This window comes from Artemia franciscana, unplaced genomic scaffold (assembly GCF_032884065.1).
Source record: "Artemia franciscana unplaced genomic scaffold, ASM3288406v1 PGA_scaffold_56, whole genome shotgun sequence".
Lineage (NCBI taxonomy): Eukaryota > Metazoa > Arthropoda > Branchiopoda > Anostraca > Artemiidae > Artemia > Artemia franciscana.
In genome coordinates this window covers 643891-660468 of record NW_027062696.1, presented here as the reverse complement: position 1 = coordinate 660468, position 16578 = coordinate 643891, and the positions used below count along the sequence as shown (strand labels likewise).

Sequence of the window (16578 nt, the reverse complement as noted above, 5' to 3'; positions counted from 1 at the left end):
GCCGGGTCCATACTATAGTTCGTAACCACCAATTGTTTAACAGGAGTTAAGAGAATCAACTAGAGGTCGAAAGTAAAAAGATTAGAGTAGCCTTGGCTATGGTGGGTAAAACCATAAACATATTAATACAGAAATAATACATCAGGGTAATACATCCAAATACAAAAACTCAAATAGCATTCGAAATAATATATCTCATTGGTAAATTGTTTAAGCTATAACAAAAAACGAATGTACTTATTTAATATCTTTTATCAACAACGCTGGTATAGAAATGGCAAAAACCTAAAACTCTCGCCTCATTTTAGTTTAGGTTGTAACTTTATTCTAGACTATATTTTACCGCTAATAAGATTCTAAAGTAGATGCCTATAAAGTAGCACTAGCCTTGTGGCTTCTGACAGATAAACTTGGCTCCTTAATTCACAGAAAGCTAAGAATAGCAATTAAGGAGCTCTGCTACCTTTAACGGCTGTTGTGCTTGACTCATTAATGAAACTAGGCTAGTTAACGCATCTACATCCCAAATTTAGCTGCCTGAGCAAGAATCCAGGCAAGTCTTCACTTTTTTTCTAATAATTTTATTGTTTCTTTAGGTAGGGGATGTAGACACCACTTGATGCATGTTTTTTTATATTCTTTCCAAGTATAGGCAGCAGCTAACCACAGTAAACATTTAGCCTAATCATTCACATAATTAAATCTCGGAAGAAATGGTCATTGCTAGTCTTGGTCAGATATTTTGATTATTAAGTATATTTCCTGTGCATACACAGCAGGCTCCTAATCTTGGACCTTATGTGTATAGGATTAGATACAGTTGGGATTGATTTAGTATAATCTTGGAAGACATCTGGTTTCAAACATTTGAATTTAAGCTTTAGTTGCCCCTACACCCTAGCCTATTTAAATACAGTTTTTCTGTCTCTTGATGCTTTTCTTAGTCTAAACATAATCAAGGTTTACTAGCATATGTCTATGATTAGGATATGTTGTTACAACTTTAAGATCCAGTGTCAAAGATTACCCAACATTGTCTAAAATTATATTCAAGCTTTAAATTTATTTCCTAGATTAGGCTCCACTGTTGTCTATTGTTATATTTGAAATTGGGAGTGACATATATATTTAAAATATTCAAGCTTATCACATAGGCTACTTGTTAAGAAGATTATGACACATTCAGTGGTGAAGCAATTTATTTTCTAGGTAGTATGATTGACATTTTATAGTGATTCAGCTATTAAAGAGTAGATTACCTGGCTGAGTACTGGGTATCTTACCCTACTCTTTTCAGGTTCAAAAATTGCTTCTGCAGCAAATTCAATTTTGAACCATCAGAAAGGCTCAAAACAGCACAGAGTAACTAAAAACTTAAGAATACCTTACCTTAATTACCTTAATTTGCACTTCAGAGCAATAAGGTTCAATGGATCTGTGTTGCTCTGTGAGTGATGATGGCTGACACATGTTACTAATATGGATCATGACAGCAGTGTTTCCACTTCCTGCATGACCACTTGTTATACAGTGACTTCTTGAATGTTACAAGTGAAGTTGCTGACACTGTAGACAGACTTCAAGAGGGAATTCCAGTCATTGACAATTCTTTTGGAGAAGAAGCTTAGCAAATTCTTGTGTTCATGTGGCATTTAGAAAGTTTCTTGAATGACCTCTTGTATAGGATTGGTAGAACTTGTTCAGGTTGAGGAGACTAGATGTGTCATTAGAGTTTGTTGGTAAGCAGTGTGTCACCTTGTCTGTGGTGGTACACCAGAATAGGTAGTTTGAGTTTTTTAAGTCTTTCATTGTAGAGGAGGTCTTTCAGCCCATCTATAACCTTGGCAGAACACCTCTGCATGCCCTGAAGAAGTCTTGTGTTGCCTTTGTATTGGGGAGCAGCCATGCAGTTTCCAAAGTCAATGTTGGGTGTAATGTTGGCCTTATAAAGTTTAAGAAAGACTCTGCGGGATCTGCTTGTAATAGGTCTCTTGAGTAGGTCAAGTCTTGTATTAGATTCCTTATGTGGGAGTGAAACTTGAGCTGATTATCAACAAGTACATCTAAGTCCCTTTCTTTATTGTGGGTATGAAGATCAACCCTTGTTTGCTTGTTAGGAACCCACATTGAGTACACTGTGTGTTCATCCTTTGGTCCAAAGTGCAATGCATAGCATTTGCTGATGTTGAATGACAGTAGCCACTCTTCAGCCCATTCATTGATATGGATGAGATTGGCTTGAAGGCTTAAGCTGTGTGCTAGACCAAAAAGCTTGGAATCATCAGCAAATCAGCCTTATAAAGTTTAAGAAAGACTTTGGGGGATCTGCTTGTAATAGATCTCTTGAGTAGGCCAAGTCCTGTGTTAGATTACAATACATCTCTTAAGTTTTCTTGTGATAAAAAATGTCATTTTTAGCTTAATCAAGAATGGGAATTACTATTTTCATAGTTTTAGTAGTAATTTTTTTTTAAGAACTTGCAGGAATTCTTCAAATGTGCCCCACATCCATAGAAAAAGGTATCTCAGCAAAACTAAAAATACACCATTAGAATATCCATTGTTGAAAAACCTAAATAGGAAACTTACAGCTGTTACAGCCTCTACCTTGAACAGCAAGGAAAATTAAATTTTTGCATAGGTAACACTAATGCATTATCTTTTTTTTTCTTTTTGTTCTTTGTTATAATGGGGAACTGAATAATCACAGAGAATTATTTTAGACTGTGTTTAGAAGCTAATTTTTATATGTTATTAGATTTTAATTTTTTTACATTTATGTCACATTCTATAAACTGTAAGATAAGGTAGACCTAATAAATTACCTTTTGGGGTCCTATTAAAGGCTCAAAATGGAATTTTCCCTGGGAGTAATTATTGAATTTGGAAAGACCATAAAAGAGGTATCAAATGATCTGTTCACTTTCTTCCTGGCTAAATTATGTGAATATATGTAAATTTACCCTAATCACTACCATTGCAAATCCCAGTATGGTATGCAGAAGGAAATGCTATGAAACTATAATAATGGAATTTTTAATACTATTTTGGTGCTCTTCTTTATGCTTAAAGTAAGTTTTGTAACCAATAAAACAAGCATGAAATTACAAATTGAAAAAAAGGTACTGTTTTTGTTTTATAGTGTTTCCTTCCAGAATCTCTACAGTTTTACCAAGAATAATAGTCTACGATTTGATTCCCAAATTTTATGCTTTTTTTAAATATTAATTTTAAAAAAATCCACAAAATAAGTTTTTCAAAGAAAAGCAATGAACTCCATTAAACCAAAAATAAACAAATATAGAATCAAAAAATCTACCAAGCATATGACTACCCCAAATCAGCATTGATAAATAACTTAAAGCCCTTTCTCAGGGATCTGGGGGGCTGTGTCAACCCTGGAGACAATGTTAAATGTCCTTTGGACTAATTTAAACAAAATGTCTATCAAACAATTTCAATCAGATGTGCTTAGTGAAAAGATGAGTACTTGGGGGTAAGGGACTAGTTGACCTCCATCACTTTTGACTCTTAAAAGGGAACAAGAACTTCCAATTTCAACCAAATGAGCCCCCTCTAAAGTTTACACAACCATCCCTTCCGTAAGAACCTTACATATTGCAGGGCCATAACTTACAACCTTTGCCCCCCAGGTTCTGGTGATTTTTATCAACCTTAAAAGCCTTGTTACATGATATTTGGACTGTTTTGAATAAAAGGACTGTCTAAAAATTTCTATGAGATGATACTTGGGAAAACATGTCATGTTTGTGACTATGGGAGGGGGAGTAGCTGCACTCTGGTCACTTTGACTCTTAAAAAAAAACAATAGAACTTCTGATTACCAGTCCAATAAGTGCCCTCCAAAGCATATGCAACCAGAAAAGTCCCAGAATATAGGTTAGTACCCTTGCCCTGAGAGCTGTGGAGGAAGGGGAGGGTTGTCTTCCTAACAGACATAATTTATAGACCATTCAGCTGCAATGAACAATTGATATCTCTAAATTTTGATTGAAGGTGTTTTGGGAAATTATTGGGGACTGTTTGCTCTTAAATCACTTTCAACTCTTAAAAAGGGCACTATAACTTCCAATTTTAAATAAAATAAGCCCTATCTAAAGTTTGTATGACCATCCCTTCCATAAAAACCTCATATGCCTATAAGGCATAACTTACAACCTCATCCTCTGGATGCTGGGGTTTGTTTTGGCCCTAGAGGCATTGTTATATGTTCTTTGGACTATTTTGAAGAAAATCGCTATCTCAGAATTTCTGAGATGTAAGTCTTCCTCTCTGTTCCTGGATATAGCTGTAGGCTATATATATATATACATATATATATATATATATATATATATATATATATATATATATATATATATATATATATAGTTTACTGAACAGAGGGATAAGGCAGAATGCACAGAAGTTTGGTGATTTTGTTGTTATTTTTATTTTAAATTGCCATAGTGAATCAATAATTGAAGAAAAAATAATAATAATAATAAACACTAACAAAATCAGCAAACTTTTGTATATGGCCTAAGGCCATATCCTGGCATTAGGGGGTGACATTAGGACACAATTGCACCAGGAGCAAGTATTATATTTGGAAACAACATTAAAGACAGAGTTGATTGCTATATTTTTTTTCTCTCTCTTTGATTTTTTGTTACATAATAAGTTGATTAACTAAAATTAAATAACAGGATTTAGATAGGCAAAAACAAGAAATATGCCATTTGATACCCTGTTTAATGCTTCCCAAATATAATAATCATTGCTGTTTCAATCATGCCCCCCCCCCCTCACACAACCAAATATAGCCTTAGACCTAGTTTACATGGAAAAGTTTGAGATTTTGTTATTTCTTTTTGCAGGTTGGCTTTATTTAGTATCTTGAACCAACTGCTGGTGAGAAATAATCATGAAAAATAATAGAAAACACAGGATAGTTAAACGTTGTATTCTATATTGTGTTTTGTAAACTCTCTCTGTTATGCAATTGCAATGACAGCAGAAAGAGCATTGAATATTAAATCAAGTAGTACATTTCTTTTGTTTTTTTTCTTGTCTGATTTCTGTCCTATAGCTCAAATTTCCTTGCTTATTTTCTTACTTAATGTCAACTTAAGTAAAAACCAATAAAATCATACATTTTATTATATAGCATAAGTTTATATCAAGGAATATTTTTAGGTGGGGGCGTGAGAGCCAGGATGCAATTGCAATGGTAGCAAATATTATGTTCAGAAAAAGTGTTGGAGAGGGTGTCAATTGGTGTTACTTTTTGTTGTTTTATTTAAATTGAGTTATAGCAATTTCAGAAAAGGAATCTTTTACCAACATTGCCCTGATTTTTCATAAAATTATGAAATGCATCTTCATAAATGTGCTCAGCAGGGTAAATTGTTGCTTAATGTCTACTACTTACCTGAATAACCTAATTCCATTTCAAAGCAAACTAAGGTCAATAGTGAACCTGTTCAAACTCAAGTAGTTATCCAAAGAAAAGAAAAGGTTAGCCAAAATCATACTTAGAAGACTAAGAGCTTTCAGACGATATGCGGCCAGGACTGGCTTGAAGACCACAGGTTAGGGGGGGGGGGGGTTAATAGCATTAACTCACAAAATGTAGGGATTTGGGGGAAGGATGGTGGCAATTTGCAGAATCTAGAGGAGACAATTTTTATTTTTTTATTTTTTTTTACAAACATACTATAAAAGGTATTTTTCAGTGAAAATACTCCGAAAAGATATTCTCGAAATTGGAGGGGGGATCTCAAGGTGTCAAAGTCCCCTCCCCGATTGACACCACTGGGATAATCTCCAATTTAAGCAACTTTCAGGTCATATTATTTGATCCATCATCATCACCTACAAAGCTTAAAGACAAACATCTTTTATTATTTAAACTGAACTACAAAAACAGACAAAACATAAGAATGGAACACATGGTTAATTGCAAAGACTGACTTTCTTTTACTACATTTTTAAGAAGAATGAGGTCTTTCTGACTTATCCTGAAGGACGAGAACCTTAAATATTTTATGCATCTGCGAATGTTATTTTTGTTCTGGCTTTGCGAGTTTGCTTGTATCCAAATGCAATTTTTTTTTATGAAGATGAAAGGTTTTCTATTTAATGGGAGGAAAACAATGGTTTAAGCTTTTAAAACTACATTTGAATGACAATAAAATGTATCTCAGGTACTATTGTCTCTGCTATGTTTTGAACATTAAAATATGTGGTCCAAGGGATGAAATTTTCAGAAAATGGTTTAAGCTTAGGTGATTTATGTAATCTTGACTGCTACAGCTTGGATAATTTTGTGAAGAAAACTGAAGCACCCCAAAGAAAACGTTAATTGCTGCTTCAATTATTATTGTCAATTGTATATGACTTAGATATAACATAAACTGCTTAATGCAGAATGATTTAATATAAAGAATAAAAAATACAGTTACATTTACACTTTTAATGTACGTTTTTTATATATGTATATGTTTTTAATTTTAGCTGAAAAATGCCCACATGGAATCAGGTGCAAAGCCAATTAAGGTCACCAACTAATCCTGTTGTTTTTATGGATGTTGCAATAGGGTCAATGGTGAGATCTTTAGTTTAATAGTATCCTCATGATTATATCCCTGCAATACTAACAAGAAATTCTACTGCCTTTTGTCTGTGTTCTAAGAATTAAACTTAACATTATTGTTAATTAGTGAACAAGCCTATTGGGCCACAGACATTAAAAAAAAAGAAAAAAGACAATAGCATATCTCTTGAAATATTTTCTAAAAATATGGCATCACACATATGAATTTTTTTTCCAGAATTAAAGCTCTAAACGAAAAATAATGTTTCACCCTATTATCTCCAACATGAAACTCGAAGAAAAGGAATCAGAGGAAGCATCCTAGTGCAGTCTAAATAAAGAACCATTTGCCTTCAAAGTGTTATTTATTTATTTCTTCCTTCTTTTTCCCCCTTTTCACTTCGTATGGAAGGGGTGGTTGTAGAAACTTGGGAGGGAGTTAATTCGATTGAAAATTTTAGGGTCCTTTTCAAAAGTTGAAAGTGGTTTAGGGCAGCTTGTCCCTTCCCGTGCATTTTTTGCTGCTTGGCGTATGTAGCCTTCTTTTAATTTGGATCAGATCTCTAGATAACAGTTTTGTTCAAAATTGTTAAATTGTTCAAAGCATAATCCCTTGGTAACTCCTAAGGACAGGAGCTATGATGCAAACTACTAATTGCATACACGTAGGTTTTATAAATGAAAAAGTCAGGTTCGATTGATCTTGGGTGTTCGATTGGCTTGAAGCTTTCTGGGGTCGTTTTCCGGGTCGAAAGCATCACACATTTTGTTGAAGAGGTAGGGGGCTGGGATGCCCAAAAACGGGCCAAACTTTTTTGTTCCTTTTCAGTTCAAGCTTAGAGCCATAGATTCTTAAAGCATGAGGAATCCAATGTGCAAATAAACTATTTCGATCCATCCCCTTCCAAAAAAAGTAGGTACATAAAAAGGGTGAAAAAAAATTATCTGTTTGGCTCGCAGCTTACATCCTCAAGTCCATGGGCTAAGGGGACTCCAATTGAGGAGATATACTAGAAAATTGGTTTCTCCCCAAAAAGGTCCAACAAAGAGCCAAAAAAGAAATTCCCTGTGATTTTGTATGGAAGGTATGATTGTATAAACTCGAGAGGGGACTCATTTGATTGGAATTATAAAGTTCGGGTACCCTTTTTAAGGACCAAAAGGGACTTGAGGGAAACCAGCCTTCTCTCTATGCCCATTTTTGCTACACGGCCCTCCTGTAACTCTGGCAATATCGGATCTAAGTTTTGCATAGCCATTTCAGAGGCATTGCTTTATATAGCCATTTCTAGCGTTGCCTAAAGTAAACAGCTATTAGCTGATCATGTGTTATTTGTTTTTGTTTTTTTCATGGCTACTTCAGAAGCGGCAGCTGTAGAAACTTAGGAGGGGCTCATTTGATTGGAAATACAAGCTCTAGTGTTTGGAGTGTAAGGATTAAAAGCTATTGGATGGTAAGCAGCCGCTCTCCTGCGCTCGTTTTTGCTACTTAGCTCCCTTATGACCCCCATAACGTAAGATCAAAGTTCTGAGAGAGCCGTATTGTTCAAAATAGTCTAAAATTCCTTTACTTATGCCCCCAGGGTAGGTAGCGCTGTAGTTTTGTCTAATTAAAGAACCATCCATCTTTAATTCGTTATTATCTATTTCGTTCCTCTTTTTTCCCCTGGCCACTTTATATGGAGGGGGGGTATAGAAACTTGGAAGAGTTCATGGGCCTGGGAATCGACTAGAAAACTTTTCATTACAGATTAGTGTGAAATTTTCTGCCATGAGTCCGTGGGCCAGGAGAAACCTGATGGACCCGAAAAAATGTTAAGAGCACAAGGTCCAAAAATGCTAAAAAGTATTTTTCTCGATCGAATCGAAATTTATATCCATTTCCTCGTGCCAAGGGGACTCCAGTGGAGAAGGAAAAACAGGAAAAAAACTGAAGGTTTCTCTGAAAATAGGGCCCGAATAAAGGCTAAAAAATTGGTCTTTCTGAATGGTTTGAAACTTAAAATTGCAATTCCCCGGGACGAAGGGGGCCCTAATATGCAGATGATTCAACAATGATTAATCGAAATGGGCCAAAATTTTATTCGGTTTGGCTTGAAATTATTCATTTAATTTTTGTTCGTTTCGAGTTTCATTTATTTATTTGTAATATTTATTTTTGGGTCTCATTTTCAGTTTGAATTATTATATGACTTTCTTTTGCTTGTTTTAGGTTTTAATATGAAACTTTAGCTTTTGCTGAAAAACTTCATTTTTGAAAACGTTTTTTTTTTTTTTTTTTATTTACTAGAAGAAAGAATATAGATTCCATTAAAATTGAAAATAAAATTAGAAAATAAAGATAATTATTTGTAATATGAAGGATCTTGCTTTTTGTAAGAATGAAATACCGTAAAATATATCAAGAAAAGAAGAAATAAATGATAAAATATATCAAGAAAAGTTGAAAGATCAATAATAAAACAAAATATACGTATACGTATACATTCCAATGAAGGATTATGAAATTTCTACCTATTTAAGCACCTAGATTCCTTGAAAACTTTAATTTGTTAATGCAGCATGATTAAGATGTATTTGTCAGTTTAACCAGTAATTACAGACGACATTTGAGTCTTTCTAGAGATTTTATTCAACTAGGGCCTGCCTTAGAAAACTTATTATTCAAGCAAAAAAAAAAAAAAAAAAAAAAAAAAAAAAAAAAAAAAAAAAAAAAAAAAAAAAAAAAAAAAAAAAAAAAACGATACTTTTATACTGCCCATCTCATGTTTGCTGTTGTTCTTATTTATAAACCTTTATTAGCCTTGTAATATTGTTGTTGTTGATATTGAGAAAAATAAAACAAACTCTGAAATACAAATTGTTTTCAGCAAAGTACAAATGACATATTGAGTACGAATCCTGAGTTCATTTTTTGGCTTTATAAAATTGATAAGAATGTGATCATCGGCAAAAGTACCAGACGAACGTATTGAAAGATATTTTTGGATGAAAGGAAATAGAATTGGCAGCGTTTGTAAGGACTGCAATTTTTCCAAATAGAAAAGGGGATTTGACTAAACGTAAGAAAGAGCTGATCCAACTGGCCGTTATGGAACTCTTTTGTTTTCTTTAACTTAAATATTATAAAAGAGAGAGTTAGAGAAGCGGACATACCAGATAAATATCATTTGAAACACTACAGTATATTAGATCTAATCTATATAATTGGAAAATTCAAAATCTCTACACGCTGTGACGGGCATGCAACCACAATCAATTAATCTAGTCCATGTGTGTGCTTGAGAATGGTTCTCAGATCAGTGTTTAAGTTTTAATTTTTTAAGACCGGTTTTAAGTAAGTGTTTAATCAGTTTTCAGAACAGCCAGATCAGAATTGTATTCTCGGATCAGGCCAATAAACAAGCGAGAAATTTAGAAGTTTGAAATTCTCCCATGCATGGCTTTTTCTGTTATTTACTTAAACTCGGGCAACAGCGATTTAACCGATATTTAACTTCCATTTCTACAAGAACCAATATTATTTAAGTCTGTAATCTTGACTCTTTAATGACTTTTGGAGAAAATGCTAAGAGCCAAAGGTATATTCATCAAACGAGCAGAAGGATCGGCCATAATTGGCAATATAAATAAAAAACAAAACTATGTAAAATTAAAACCATTCCTTGTCACATCATAGATTATTAGCATCATGACAGGCAGACCCACCAAACTAAACCAAAGTTCTGGCCACAATTGTTCAATGGTTCAACATTCCAAAACATAAAGAACAAATAAGTAAATGAAATAGAAAAAAACCCTAACCAGCTATTTGGAGACTTGGGATAAAATTGTTCCCATTAGTCCCTGATGGACATCCTTCTATTAGATGCCCTCTTGTTTGTATGGCAATCTGATATTTTTGGCAAATTGGGTAATCAGCTCTTCTGATTCAAATGAGATGACTCTCAAAATTTCAAATTCCTGTTATGGCTTCAATCCCCATGACATCATAGATGTTCAGAATTTAAAGAATTATCATCCAGTTAAATAGTCCAACTAACGAGAATGCATCGCTTCCTACTTCTTTGTGAACTAGTCTAACTTGTAAAATGTCGTAAGTCGTTTAACATGATAAACCATGTTATTATTGTCATTCTTGTGCTTTTTTTCAGGAAATTGGAAGGATTGTTTTTGAATTATTTGCTGATGTTGTTCCTAAAACAGCTGAGAATTTTAGGCAGTTTTGCACTGGTGAATATAAAAGAAATGGCGTGCCAACTGGTTACAAAAGATCCTCATTCCATAGAATTATCAAGGATTTTATGATTCAAGGTGGAGATTTTGTTAATGTAAGTTTTTGTAACCATTTTTATGTTTTTAACTTGGACAAAATATGACTCATTTCATGAAATTGCTGCTAAATATTTCTTATTAATGTTTTTATTTTTGTTTGAAACTACATCCTACAGGACAACCTGCATACTAATCAAACAGTTCGTGGTAACGAACTGTAGTAAGGAGCGACCCGGCTCAATAGTAACCAAAACTCTAAAAAATGGAATTTTGATATCAATAGCTACATCAAAAGAATCGTATTTTAATGCTGATTTTAAATATATAAGTTTAATCAAGTTTAGTCTTACCCATCAAATGTTACGAGCCTGAGAAAATTTGCCTTATTTTAGAAAATAGGAGAAAACAACCCCTAAAAGTCACAGAATCTTAACGAAAATCACACCGTGAGATTCAGCGTATCAGAGAACCCAATTGTAGAAGTTCCTATCTAGAAAAATGTGGAATTTTGTGTTTTTTGCCAGAAGGCAGATCACGGATGCGTGTTTATTTGTTTGTTTGTTTTTTGTTTTTTTTTTCCAGGGGTGATCGTATCGACCCAGTGGTCCTAGAATCTTGCGAGAGGGCTCATTCTAACGGAAATGAAAAGTTCTAGTGCCCTTTTTAAGTGACCCAAAAAATTGGATGGCACCTAGGCCCCATCCCACGCTAATTATTTTCCCAAAGTCACCAAATCAAAATTCTGAGATAGCCATTTTATTCAGCGTAGTCAAAAAACCTTATAACTATGTCTTTGGGGACGACTTACTCCCTCACAGTACCCGTGGCAGGGGCCACAAGTTACAAACTTTGACCAGTGCTTACATATAGTGATGGTTATTTGGAACTATACAGACGTTTTCAGGGGGATTTTAAGGTTGTGTGGGGAGGGTTGATAAGAGGGGGATATGTAGGGGGAACTTTCCTTGGAGGAATTTGTCATAGGGGAAGAAAATTTTCATGAAGGGAGCGCAGGATTTTCTAGCTCTATTAAAAAAAAAAATACAATGAAAAAATAAATATGAATTTTTTTTTTCAACTGAAAGTGAGGAGAAGCATTAAAACTTAAAAAGAACAGAAATTATTACGCATATGATGGGCTCACCTCCTCCTAATACCTCACCCTTTACACTAAAGTATTTATTCTACGGATTTTGGGATCCAGGGGTCATTCTTAAGAAATTGGGACAAAATTTAAGCTTTAGTGTAAAGAGCGAGGGGGTGAACCCCTTCATATAAGTAATAAAAACATGAGAATACAGAAGTTTGTTACGTAAGCTAATTTGTAAGTTACGTGTATCTTTTACTAATAAAAACATTCGTAAAAAATTAAAAGCTCTAGCTGCCTTTTTAAGTAACAAAAAAATCGGAGGGCAACTAGGCCTCCTCCCCTGCTCCTTTTTTTCTCAAAATCATTCGATCAAAACTATGAGAAATCCATTTAGCCAAAAAAATAAATATGCAAATTTCGTTTTAATTATTCATCTGCGGAGAGCCAAAATCAAAACATGCATTGATTCAAAAACATTCAGAAATTAAATAAAAAAACAAGTTCTTTTAACGGAAAGTAAGGAGCGACATTAAACTTTAAAACGAACAGAAATTACTTAGTATATGAAAGGGGCTGCTTCCTCATCAACGCCTCGCTCTTTACGCTAAAGTTTTTTACTGTTTTAAAAAGTAGAGTTAAGAGAAAGAGTCAAACTTTAGCGTAAAGAGCGGGGCGTTGATGAGGAAGCAGCCCCTTTCATATACGAAGTAATTTCTGTTCGTTTCAAGGTTTAATGTCGCTCCTTACTTTCCGTTAAAAAAAACTTGTTTTTTTTTTTAATTTAATAGTACTACAACTCAATGCAGCCCCAAGCTGCCTAAGACCAACACATCTGTGCATGCTGCTTCTCCATCCAAAACTTGTATATGATGGAAGAAATACCATGAGAGACAGAGAGTAAAAGCATATAACATAGAACAGCTGCCAATATAAAAGATATTAAACACACAGAGAAAATAGAATTGAAAACAAATCATAGGAAGATTTTTGAAATTAACAGCAGAACGGACGAAAATAACAGGAAAAAAAAGGAACACAACTAACCATAAATACAGCATTAGCGAAAAAAAAAATACTTTGATAGACAGAGTTAAAGAAAGAAACAGTATTAGCGAAAGAGAGAATGAGATTTTTTTTTTTTAATGACTTCTTTGCTTTTAGAAGTGCGTTTTAAGCCCATTTGTTGAGATTTTTGCTCATTTTATTTGAAATTATGTGGTTGGTTGTTGTTTTTTTTTTTTTTGGGGGGGGGGGGTACAAAATAATCAGGTTTTATTGTCGTTCTATTTGCGTTTAGCAATTATAAAGGGAAAATTATTTTCCTAATTTATGAAGTCATGAGTTAGATTTCAAGATTCATTATCAAACCTGTAAGCGACTCTTTTAAAAATATACTTGAATAGTTAGTTCTATGAGTTTTCTAAACCTATCTACCAGTATGTATGCATCTACTTTCCACCTCATATGTGCTCCTTCTGTTATCTTGGTTAATCATGTCAGAGATTTACAGCCAATATGGTATGATTCCTTTCTCCTTACACTTTGGGCACCGCTGTCCAAGAAAACACATACTATTTGTGAATTCCCCTCAAATCAACAGTATTTTTCAAATCGTTCTCTTTTTTCAGCCTCCCCCTCCCTCAAGAAACAATGCCATGAATAGCCTATAAGTGGTGCATCAGCATTACATGTTTTTGAAAAGTTGGTATTTATTGTAATTCTCACACCATCAACTAGAGAAACATCTTCCATTTGATTATAGTCTATACGTATATTTCGGAATGCCACTCTTAGCTCATTCCAGATAAAATGTTAAAAATGGAGGAAATATACATATTCGTTTTTTTTTCTATAAGTAAAAACATGAGTAACAGAATGCAGACGAAAGAAATAAGAAAACATGCAATATTAAGGATATGAATGGCTGTATGTCCTCGAAAATTGGACTTACACATTACAAATTATCTATTAACTAGAAGTTTGAATGGTCTGCTTGAGGTCTAAGGCACAGATACTCTTATTATTTTTGTTATAATGTTCTTTGTTTTTTTTTTAGGGAGACGGAACTGGAGCTATCAGCATATATGATGGAGAAATGTTTCCAGATGAAAACTTTTTAATGAAACATGAAGGACCTGGCCTGCTATCTATGGTACTTTTTAAATGTAGGCTACTCCAGTGTGCTTTTAGGAAGAAAAACATCAATTGAATACCCATTAATAGATATTTTAGTTTAAGTAATTATGGTCGTAAGACTTGCGTGAAGTCTGTTTGTTTTGAGAATTTTTGAAAATGTAATATTTTTGTGATAATCTGTAAGCTACATTCGCTTGCTCTTTCCCTAGGTTTACCAGCCAACTAAATTTACACAGCACAATCATTACCCACAGTTAACGTTGATGAAATTGAAGCTAAAAAGGAATAATAATCATCTTGTTATAAAAAAGTTTGAACTAGGTTGTACTGGAGGGGAAGGGGCTAGACGGTTGTGCATAACAATACTTAAATAACGTCTATAGAGAAAAAATGTTGACTTACAAAAAGTCAAATAGCGTATAACACTCTAAAATGCATGACATGTATAATCAAACATACCCATATCTTAGATTAACAAACCCAAAGCAATTCTGGTAATTGATGTTGGCCTTTTAATTTAAGGAGAAACCCGATAGAATTGGGTTTTCTTATGTATAGGAAAATGGTGAAGTAGTATGAAACTTCAAGATTACTTTGAAAATTAAAGATTTTCCTAAAATACTTTTAAGTATCATTTACCCGCTATTTGTCTTTTCTATTGAATGCAGCCACGGGCCAGTCTGCCATAGCATGCAGGATCGTTATGTAGGAGAGGCGAAAACATGTCTTGAATGGTAGGCTTCTTTACCTACGTCACATGATAGATGGAAACAGTTTGAGTCACTGTCTTGTGTCCATATCTGTCAGGGGTTAGCAATCGCTTACTTGGGAATATCGAATTGCTTCTTCAATGTGTTAAGAAAAGAACATCGGCCTTTAGATTTGTGCATGATTTAGTACCTTTAGTTGTCCTTTATATGAGTGCTTTAATGTTCTTAGTGGTATGAGTGTCCTTTAAAGTAAACATACAAATATTCACCTCGATGATGACGGTAGTTCCCTTCCACAACTAGTGCAAAGAGAACGGAAAACTGGTAAACATGGTAACTGGCACTAATTAAAAAAAAAGATTACCAACATCATCTAGTGTTCTGCGTTTTTCCTGATGTTTTTGAAAACTGAAATCTGGCCCTTGAGCACTGATACTTATTAAACTTTGACTGAATAGCCAATTACTTGTAATTTTAGCCAAAAGTGATTTTGGAGCATTTTCTTAATCAAAGTTTCAAGACATATTAGGTGTTTCAAATAGCTATTACCCTAATGTAGAAGACTTGTATTTTGGGGCACGTTAAAACGTAGTGGATAGTAAAGAACCCCAATTTCTGTCACTGGTGTAATCTACTTAAGTTTTCCTAAGCTAACTTAGGCCCATTTTGTGCAGAATAGATTTTGAGTTAGAACAATTTCTTTAAAACAAAGAAGTCTGATTGTTTTATTGCTCAAAGAGAAGTTTCAAGTTTAATTCTTGAAAAAAGTCTGATTTTCTTTGATATTTTCTTTCATTTTTTCTTTTTTTGAAGAAAAAACATAGTAACTCACAGACTATTTGAATTACCCTTATTGACTATATACCTTTGTTCTGCCCTACGATGAATGGATAGAAGATAGACTATCTATCAACAAGCAAAATGACATCATTTTTGTAAAATTCTGAGAAAGGCTTATGCCAGCTTTGCCTCTCACTCAGACTATCTGTCTTGGCTTTTTTCTCCAATTAGCCATAGCGCTTAATTTTTTCATCACAGTCCACCAACTTGATTTTAACTAAAAAATCAACGGATTCACAGTAAAAGCTGCGTTGCCTTTTTTTCTATTATATTATGTAAATCCCCCCCCCCAAAATTTAATTCTTATACGTTTTTCACTCAAATGAAAGGAAGTGTACTCCTTAAAAAAGTCCCAGCCGGTTCTGCCACCTCTATCTAATTGCTATGTTTGGATCTTTTTCTTTTGACACTTAGTGGAAACTCCACTGAATATCAAAATTATATTTTAGGCAAATAGTGGAAAGGATACAAATGGCTGTCAATTCTTTATCACGTGTGCAAAATGTGACTTTCTAGATGGTAAGCATGTGGTTTTCGGAAGAATATTAGATGGACTGTTAGTAATGAGGAAAATTGAAAATGTACCAACTGGACCAAACAACAAACCAAAAATACCAGTAACAATTTCTCAATGTGGTCAGATGTAATGGTTTATGCTCATATTTTATAAATTTGCTAATAAATTTTAAATAAATGTCTGGGCCACCTTATACCCTTCGAGGCCACTAAATAACGTTTTAAACCTGCTTAAGATCTGTAGTTAAAGCATAATGTTTTATAAGGGTCATAAATACCCATCTCAGTCCACAATTACACAGAAGACAAACAGCCCAATTTAGTAACGTAATATCTGTTCACTGACTTATTTGAGAAACGCAAATCTAGACGGTACTAGTTACGTTCTTCCTTTCTTTTAGAACTGATTTCGT

At 33.9% G+C, this 16578-nt stretch overlaps 1 protein-coding gene across 2 annotated transcripts; it reads left to right on the top strand.

The window, feature by feature from the left end:
• The first annotated feature begins 203 nt into the window (after positions 1-203).
• Positions 204-16359, top strand: LOC136042023 (peptidyl-prolyl cis-trans isomerase H-like). Of its 2 annotated transcripts, none has more exons than XM_065726874.1 (5): positions 204-313; positions 6520-6610; positions 10753-10929; positions 14020-14115; positions 16099-16359. In XM_065726874.1, the coding sequence occupies exons 2-5, from the start codon at positions 6527-6529 to the stop codon at positions 16294-16296; spliced, it is 555 nt and encodes a 184-aa protein (XP_065582946.1). In that variant the 5' UTR covers positions 204-313; positions 6520-6526; the 3' UTR covers positions 16297-16359. The 2 variants fall into 2 exon arrangements, with proteins under 2 accessions (XP_065582946.1, XP_065582945.1); XM_065726873.1 differs by having other exon boundaries at positions 285-553.
• Positions 16360-16578: the final 219 nt, after the last annotated feature.

Excerpts from the sequence above, each read along its gene's own strand:
- LOC136042023 (XM_065726874.1), top strand. The coding sequence starts at position 6,527 with ATGCCCACATGGAATCAGGTGCAAAGCCAATTAAGGTCACCAACTAAT. Across the intron at positions 10,930-14,019 it reads AAGGTGGAGATTTTGTTAAT|GGAGACGGAACTGGAGCTAT; the intron begins GTAAGTTTTTGT and ends TTTTTTTTTTAG. Across the intron at positions 14,116-16,098 it reads GACCTGGCCTGCTATCTATG|GCAAATAGTGGAAAGGATAC; the intron begins GTACTTTTTAAA and ends ATTATATTTTAG.